This window comes from Borostomias antarcticus, assembly GCF_949987555.1.
Source record: "Borostomias antarcticus genome assembly, chromosome: 2".
NCBI lineage: Eukaryota > Metazoa > Chordata > Actinopteri > Stomiiformes > Stomiidae > Borostomias > Borostomias antarcticus.
In genome coordinates, this window is record NC_140235.1 from 36,364,072 (window position 1) to 36,373,419 (window position 9,348).

Consider the following 9,348-nt stretch of genomic DNA (forward strand, 5'->3'; position numbering starts at 1 on the left):
ACCTTGAGGCCCATATGACCTTTCGCTAAACATATGTAACATTTTCCAACATATGTTCAGGGACATGGAAAGTCTCACGCTTTAAACAGGGTCATGGTTTGTACATGACATGGTAAATGGTAAATGGACTGCACTTATATAGCGCTTTTATCCAAAGCGCTTTACAATGGCCTCTCATTCACACACACATTCACTGCCATGCAAGGTGCTAACCTGCTCATTGGGAGCAATTTGGGGTTAGGTGTCTTGCTCAAGGACAGTTCGTCATGTGGACAGGAGGAGGCGGGATTGGAACCGCAGACCCTACAATCATTGGACGACCTGCTCTACCAACTGAGCTACAGCCGCCCCATGATAAAGACATGATTGTTTTTAATATTTTGTATTGTGTTGGATGTACATTCAGACCACAAGCTGCTGATGTCTTGACCAGGTCACTAATGTTTTTAACCTCAATGGGTCTTTCCTGGTTAAATAAATAGAATAAATAATAATTTTAATAAAACCACACTGCTGAGTCATACTGCAGCGCTACACTCCATACAAAATGTGCTGCACAGAACCATTTATAACAATATCACCCTTTAAAAAAGGTTCCACACAGAACCCTCAAGTCCATAAGGTTCCGTAATCAATACCTGAATAAGGTGCTCAAAGAAACAAAGAAAAACATGCACAGCTTAAATCCTTTATTTCAGAAATCACATTAATTGTGCTACAAATCCAAATCCATGTTAAATGGAATAGAATAAAAATCTGGCACATGGGGAGAAAAATGTACACAACAGCATGGTCCCAAGGGTCACATTGATATGGTATGATATCCATCCCCTCCCTGAAATGTACAGTATACAGACCATTTAAACTGGACACTAAAGGGTCTTGAACCCTACAGCACTAGGCTGTCGCCCTTCCCCCCTGGTCCCTTGGGCCACAGAGTTTAACTTTTGACAATATTAGTCATGTAGAAAATATACACACCAACTTAATAAATACTCTACTATGATTCAAAAATAATATTTGATATTATGTGAACTGCTAAGTGAATTGACAGTGTGACATGAGTGACAGGCATATTGAACCAAATGGTAGGTAAGAGTAGCTGATGAGCAAAACACATTGAAGGGAGTCAGAATAACTCCATGGACAAAGTCCTTATCACTACTGTACAGCAAAAATAGGCATTCCATCTTGGATCAAACACTGGTGATATTACAATTCATCAATTTCGCGTTGACACCAACTGTCTGTCTGATAGCTGCATTCCGAATCGCATACTTCCATACTATATAGTATGCCAAAAAAGGACGTACAGTAGCATGTCCCAATCCATACTGTAGTATGCCACATGCAGTATGGCAAAAATACCAGGATGTCCTACTACATCCGGCCGTAGTTTGCAGTATGCAAGCCTGCAGGGCTTTCCTGGCTATTCTGATCACATGTGCGAGTCGCAACAGCTGTGGACGAGTGTCGCTCTAAGGACTACGACGGATGTGGTCAAATTTCAAGGTGCAATGTTATGACAAAGTAGTATGTCCAAATTGTATGCATACTGCATGCAAAGTATGTACTTTCTAGGGGTAGCTGTAGTACGTAATGGTAGTAAAAAGGAGAAGTATGCAATTCGGAACGCAGCTCGACTGAAGCAAGCTCCTGTCACCCAGCACACGCTCCACCCCTCTCACAAGCCTCTAACCAACACTGGATATTCTCGGCCCCAGAATTACCCATCATCCTTGACATGTTTCTGCCAGTTTGTGCTTTGCTACCTCGTTGTCCTCTACATCTACAGCTAAAGCAAGGCTGGTGAACAATAAATATACAGGGTGCAGTCCTTGAACAATAGGAAAAGGAAGACGAAGGAAGATTTGGGGTGGTTGCGTGACTTCAATCCTTGTCTACTGAGGTTTATGTGCAGGTACAGGTGGAGCACTGGTACGCTGTGCTGTAGAGCGACGATAGAGGCTGATAAGGTACAGGACACCTGGGGTCAGATAGGCTTGTACAGCAGGGTGGTGACATACTTCTTCTTGTAGCGATGAGTGGCACTCAGCACCATCACACCATCCTGAGAGAAAGACAAAGAGAGAGGAGGGGTGGGTGGAGAGAATAATCCACATGAACATCATCTCTCCCAAAAGCATCACTTAGGGCAGTGGTTCTATTCAGCCTGTGACTCCCAAAATAAGATTGGTAGAGACTCACGACCCCCACCCCATCAAAAGCTCTTCCCCTAAGAGCTTTTGACAATCTGACAAGAGCACAAACACTCACACACCAATACAGGCCCTACACGTAGTATACAGCCCCCCAGATAATAACATACAAGAAAATATAGCCTAGAAAATATAACATAGCCTAAGTGTGGCATGAACTGACTCGTCTTAGTGAAATGGGTGGGCCTGCTAGATTCTAGAACACAACAATTCTACTCTGGGTTTGATGCTGGAGACAGCCACTCAGATCATTGTCCAGCAGCTCGGAGATCATCCTCCACATTGAGTCCTCCTGATCAGTATTTGTTTTTAAAGCTGCATGAGATAACTTTTGTATAGTTAAATATTAACGGTTTTCTGCTAATAGTTTATGAATTGGCCTTAGCGAGACCTAAAAAAAACATTTTTGTGACATGAGACCGCATGACTGCACACTGTGAATGTATAATTAGGGGCCGGGAAGCTTCAGCTGCCAATCCCTCTGGTATTTCCCTGTATTCTGAATCTTCTTCTGCTTCTTCTTCTTCTTCCTAGAAAGACTGACTTCCCATGCATGAAAACCACCAAACTTTGCACATAGGTCCAGTCCTGTACCAGTCCTGTACCAGTCCTGTACCAGAAGTCCTCAACTGGCATAGGGGGCCAATAGTCCTGATGGTGGCGCTATAGCAACGGTCTGAAGTTTAAAACTTAAAAAATAATTTAGTATCATACCTACAAACTCTTTCTAGTCAGCATTACAACTTTTGTAGTTCGGGACAATGTTTTTATGGTACAAAGACTTAATAACACATTTTTATATTAAATAAATAAATAAAAGTAATAACATTTGAATTTGGAAATTCTGCCGCGACCCCTAGTATGAGAACCACAGACTGGCAACCTATTCAATTACACCTTGCACCTCTCCATAGGTTGGACTCCGTCCGACTGTTTGAGCTCTCTGCATGCTTGATCTCACCTTGATGGAGAGAGCATAGAGGTGGTTGAGCATGACGTGGTTGGGTTCCGGGAGTAAAGCAGGGTCACACTGAATACAGAGAGAGAAAATAGGCAACATCAAAACATATTCTGTAAAGTTATCAAATGGCTCCTTCATTCCTCTGAGAAATTGAATATCCACTCATGGGAAAGAGAATATCCACTCATGGGAAGGAGCGACAGAAAGATTGTTGGCAAATAGGACACAGCAGCTATGGGTTCATGCTCACAGAGATCCCCGTGTCCTTGTTGAGGATGACCTGGAGCAGGTGAGGTGGCAGGATGGGCGGAGACTTGAACCTCTCTTCCTGTTTGGGGATGTAGGCATCCTGATGGTACGGTCCGGGAGGGGAGCTGGAAAAGTCTAACTCAGCAGGAAGTGAGGAGTCAAGTTAATATATAAATAGAAAAGTGAACATTAAGAAGTTAATGTTTACCATTTTCTGTTAACACCACTGACTCAGATTGTTTCCATTACATAATGTGGCTTTCTCATGGCAATTTATTTCAAGCAAGAAAAATGTGATCATACAGAGACAGAGAGGGACAGGGGGGAAAGGGTGGCCAGATTAATGGAGGAAGGTTTAGAGTAAGGTAAGAGAAAAATGAGAAGAGCCGGAGGTGCACTGACCTGACATATCAGAGCACTTCTGTGAGTCTACCATGAGGGCATCAAACACCTCAAAGTCTGTCGTCTTCACCTGAATGATGTTGTTGACGGTGCCCAGCTGGCTGGTTACAACAGGCTTAGAGACAGAAATGCAATTATATTAAAACATCACATCGAACCCTCAAACTACTGTTTCTTAACTGTAAATCAATCCTATAGACGAGAGCCTCATTCATTCCCATTCATTAGAAACGTTGGCATAAATGGTGCCTGTTCAGAAAAAAAGCTGCTCACCTCAGTAGGGTCATGGGTCCACAGACCGTCCACATAGAACTTGTACTGATGTTCTCCTTCCGGAAGATCCACTATCGCCACAAAGTTGTTCTGACTTTGACGGCACATAAGACAACAGTCAGTCAGTCACCCACAGGGCTGAAAATTAACACCTGCCACCGGCCAAATGCAGGTAAAATTTCCAATTGCCGACTAGATTTCGGAAGGCTATCTGAAAAACATATATACTTGGCCGGTAGATTTTGTAATCTGCAGTCCCCTTGGCAGGTGACTCACCATGAGCCAAAAAGTTAATTTTCACCCCTGGTCACCCACATTCTTACAGTGATGTGCAAGGCAGACCCATGACTATTCACTCACCTCCTGATCAGGGGGATCTTTTGGGCCCAATTGTTGAATGACCCAGACAAGAAGACCTCCTTTCCATCTCCAGTCCAGCGGAACACCGTGGGCCGGTCTTGAGTCGGACCTTTGTCATCCGCATCCAAGTCCTGACGCCACGCGAGGAACTCCTCTTTCTCTAATGGAGCCTGTGTGGAAGCATGAATGAGATGAAAATGATTGCGTTTCCCTGAATGAGTTGCTAGTTAGACTATGCGGCAGCCACAATGCAACCCATTCTGTAAGATGGATAGTGACCAGCGTCTTAAACCATGTCTCACCTTGATGTCCTCTCCATGGAAGATGTCGGCATCCTCAGGGCTGTCCATCAGGATCTTCGGCCGGTCCCCCTCCTTCACCCGGCTGTCGCGCCTGTGTGCTTTATCCCCCTGGCCCATACCGGCCCTCTCACTGCTGGTATTACCCATGGCCAAGTGGTTTTATTGAGCCACGATGACTGTGAATAGAGGTCCACCATCACACAGTTGTTTCTAATTAAATGAGGGACACAGGAATCTGACAAGTAGCCTACATGTTAGCAGTAAGATAGCATGTTAACAACAGAATGAAACTGATACAGCAGCCTGCTTTGGCAGCCTACCATAACAGTTACTGCCACCCCAACACTTGACCAAACTAGCTTGCAAGCTAGTACGCCCCCCCCTACTGACGTTAGGTTAGCTAAATGATTAAACGCTAGTTATGAGCCAACTAACGTTAGCTAAGTTTGTTAGACATAACGGTATCCACAGGGGCGAGCTGTTTGCTTGGTAGCGTTAGTGCTAGCTATGTAACGTTAGCTAGCGTTAGTGAAATGTTAACGTTAGCTACAATGCAGACAACTCATGTTGGGACAGCCTGGTAGTTCTATGTGAGACAGCAGTAATTACTGCACACTTAACTCTAGTTATCTGATATTTGACTAGCTAGCTATAAATGTAACTTGCCAATTTGAACTGATCTTGCTAGAGACATTAACATTAGGTACATAGTTAACGGTAGCTAGCTAGCAGTGCACTGCTAGCAACCCGGGTGATGAGATTCTAGTACTGTCAGGCTAACGTTAACCACTGATGACATCAAATCAGATTAGAAGTGTTGTGGATCGAGAATAGTTTTACCTGAGAGATTAGAAGTCAACGTTTGCCAAACCAGGTGTTTTCATTTTGCAGACATCCTCGAAATCAACATTCACATAGCAGAGTGCCCCGCCCACTTCATCCTGCTGGTAAGATGTTCAGAGGCAGATGGACAAATGTGGCCTAGTCTCGCGATCAGGGTGATCTCGCGAGGATAGGAGAGATGGCGTACAGTGCGCAAAAGTGTGAAGAGTGTGAATGTCGTCCATGACCTCTACACCCTCATGTATTTATTTTTTGCAAATATGATTTTGACCAAAAGTGTAATAACTCAGTAATTGGGTTGTAACCTACTGCCCACATGAACTAATTTATCCAAAATGTGAACTCCTATACATTAAAAAATTTGGGAAGGTCTAGTGATGTGTTTTCGAAGTATAATACTATTTATGTATGTATTTATTTATGTTTTTATTTATTTATTTATTTATTCGTTTGTTGTTTTGTTTGCTTGCTTATTTATTTATTTTACTGATTAGGTGTATTTATTAAAGTGCAGTTTCTATTTTCTATCACTAGATGGCAGTGTCGACTGAAACAACAACAACAAATAGGCCAAATCTACCATTAGAGTGTGTCTGGTTTATTTAATAGCTAGAATATTCTATGATCCATTCAATGTAGCCTATATTTTGTTTGTTTTTTTGTCTGTTTGTCTTGGTTGACATCTTTTTCCTACATCCCCATGACTGTCAAAAAAAAACTTATGAGGGGCGGCTGTGGCTTAGTGGTAGAGCGGGTCGTCCAATGACCGTATTGTCGGCGGTTCGAATCCCGCCTCCTTCTGTCCACATGTCAAAGTGGACAGAAGACACTGAACCCCCAACCTCCCAATCACCTTGCATGGTGTGTGAATGGGTTAATGAGAGGCCATTGTAAAGCGCTTTGGATAAAAGCGTTATATATAAGAGTATATAAGATATATATAATGGTATATAATAGTATATATATGGTAAATATGGTATGGTATATAAATATCCCATTTACCATGTCATAGCATAGGGATAACATGTCATAGCATGTTATCCCCCCTACCACCCGCTCTGATGATGGCTCACTGTTTAGTCTGTCAGAGTCTGAGAAGTAGAATTGCAGGGAGACTGCACTTCCTTACTTCATCAAACACAAAAATACACCCCAGTGCATTATTTGCAGTACACCCAGGTGTACCGTAGTGTAAGCTTCGGATAATGAGGAGCTAGATGAAAGTGTCTCTCCATGTCACTGGTGCTCATTCACAGTGGGCGGCTCATTGTCACCAACCCGTCTCTAAAAACAGAGCAATAACACAAGTCTCCAGCCTTCATTAAGAATGTCAGGACAGAACCCTGATAGCAGGCCCATAGGCCAATTTTGCGTCACACTGGGCCACAGATGTCTGTCTACATGAGGTATCCAATTAGTGTGAAGGTCTTCCATGACCTCTACACCCTCATATTGAAATATTAAGCTCTGCTCGTTCTTTTCCCCAGGAAAACAACAAAGCTTTTTTCACATCATCACTGTACTGGCAAACTCCCCACTGAGAGCGCATGTGTGTATGCTTGAGTTCTTGTCTCCTTTGGGCTGTAAAATGTGTCATTGACACACTGTATGCGTTGTGTCTGTGTGTGTGTGTGTGTGTGTGTCTGTGTCTAGGGCGAGTGGCTGGAGATGTGACATGTCTGCATATGTGTGTGTGTGTGTGGGTGTCTATCTTTGGAGAGTGGATGGATATGTTTTGTATCTGCATGTGTGTGTGTGTGTGTGTGTGTGTGTGTGTGTGTGTGTGTGTATTGTGGGGGAGTGGGTAGAGATTTGTTGTGTTGTGTCTGCATGTGTGTGTGTCTGCTTGTGTGTGTGTGTGTGTGTGTGTGTGTGTGTGTGTGTGTGTGTGTGTGTGTGTGTGTGTGTGTGTGTGTGTATATATTGTGGGAGAGTGGGTGGAGATGTGTTGCATAACATTTGAAGAATGCTCTCACTGGACTGGAGCCCTTCAATGTTTCATCGAATGTGCTCTTGAAAAACAGAGTGAGAGATAGTTTTAGTGCCCTGGAGCCAGATGTCTCTGTTTGGCTCACGTCATCTGTGGAGACTGGCTGGGCCACTGTGGACCAGCTGGTTGAGTGAAGTGGCGTAAAGAGATCCAGCACTGTAGGAGGGAGGGGGTGTTTTGTTTGTGTGGGTGGCTGGATGTTAAAAACAGATGCGCGAGTTGGGAGATGAGTTGTTGGAAATATGTTAAGCGTGATCTGAAAACGGTTTAGCACGGGCACTCTTACACTAACGTGGATTTGGGGACGTCTCCATGAGATCATGGCAACGACTTATATGACCAGGCTTATATTTTGTCCCAGGAGAAATGCCAGGGCGGTTCCTCTTCATAAGACCGCTGATGAAGAGTCCAGACGTGACCCAGATAGCAAGCGGATCTGGGCCATATACAGGCCAGATCTGGCCCTTGTGGCTTAGTTCTGGCCCATATATGGCCCAGAATCATAACACATCCGCTTGCTATCTGGGGACTGATGTGCTGACCTTTCGGAGTGGCTCCATTAGTCAGCCAGCCGGGCAGTCTGGGCCTGCTGTCAGCCGCCGCTGTCGCGTATCCCAGCATCCCTGTGGAGCGCTGCCCGCCACACAGCAGTCCTCCGGAGGCCGGCCCGTTCAACGGTCTTCCTGTCACTCTCCGTGGGACACGGGCTAACCTTTACCTCCTGTGTGCGCACAGCACTCCCGTGTTAACGCAGGCTACTGTCTACATGTTATTACCTGTGTTTTGTGCCTAAGTAACCTCCCAGATAGCAAGCGGATCTGGGCCATATATGGGCCGGAACTAAGCCACAAGTGCCAAATCTGGTCTGTATGTGGCCCAGATCCGCTTGCTATCTGGGCTGGAAAAAAGTGCCATCACTAGTCAGCTGTGACTGTTAATCGACACCCTCATATAAAAATGAATGTGTGTGTGTGTGTGTGTCTCTCTCACACACACACGCACACGCACACACACTCTCACACACACTCCCTCTCTCAGTATCTGTCCATGGCAGATTTTTCTTGGAACACTTCTGATCATTGTCATTCCCAGAAAAAGCACCAGCCCCAGGACAATTCTCAGCAAAGACGTAGGGGACAGCCAGTTACTGTTGCTTTGTGACTATACTGTAATACTATACTGTAATAGCCTACACTACAGGCTTGGTCTCCTTACAAAGGCAGCGAGCCAGGGAGAATGTGGTCCACTGTCTTCTTCCACGCTCGCTAGAGGCTGCAGAGGGGCTTCATTCGGTCTCTGTGCTGTACAACACTCTCCTAGACAAAGTCCCCAGGCGAACGCCACTCTGGTCACGCTCAGCTGCTCACACCATGCGGGCGTCTGCACACACTCCCACACACTCTCCACAAAAGTACTCCCTGGCCAGGCCAGCGATTTGTTTTCTGGCTCACCTGACATGACACGGTTAATAATTTTACTGTTATTAATGGTACAGTACTTTGAAAATAAACCTCTTAAGATGAGCAAAGACACATATTGAAGATGCTCTATTATGAGAGTTAATGTCATGCATTTATTTCACAGTCACATATACCTCAACTTGTACTCGACTTGTACCATCTAGGGATTCAAGTCATACTCCAGGCAAATTAAAAAATAAAAGAACCCCAAACAGCATATCATCCAACATCCAACTGTTCAAATAGAAGACTGAAATTGCAGCAGATGACTCCAATGTGTCCGGTTGTA

At 44.5% G+C, this 9,348-nt stretch overlaps 1 protein-coding gene across 1 annotated transcript; it reads right to left on the reverse strand.

Moving 5' to 3' along the window:
* Positions 1–776: 776 nt before the first annotated feature.
* On the reverse strand, positions 777–5,694 carry prkab1a (protein kinase, AMP-activated, beta 1 non-catalytic subunit, a). Its single transcript, XM_084449622.1, has 8 exons — positions 5,607–5,694; positions 4,767–4,942; positions 4,465–4,634; positions 4,105–4,198; positions 3,832–3,946; positions 3,431–3,564; positions 3,181–3,249; positions 777–2,071 (listed from the first exon to the last, which is right to left on the reverse strand). The coding sequence occupies exons 2-8, from the start codon at positions 4,911–4,913 to the stop codon at positions 1,994–1,996; spliced, it is 807 nt and encodes a 268-aa protein (XP_084305748.1). The 5' UTR covers positions 4,914–4,942; positions 5,607–5,694; the 3' UTR covers positions 777–1,993.
* Positions 5,695–9,348: the final 3,654 nt, after the last annotated feature.

Coding starts and splice junctions, on each gene's coding strand:
- prkab1a (XM_084449622.1), bottom strand. CDS start 4,913: ATGGGTAATACCAGCAGTGAGAGGGCCGGTATGGGCCAGGGGGATAAA. Junction 3,947..4,104: donor GGACCCATGACCCTACTGAG/GTGAGCAGCTTT, acceptor TCTGTCTCTAAG/CCTGTTGTAACCAGCCAGCT. Junction 3,565..3,831: donor GAAGTGCTCTGATATGTCAG/GTCAGTGCACCT, acceptor CTGCTGAGTTAG/ACTTTTCCAGCTCCCCTCCC.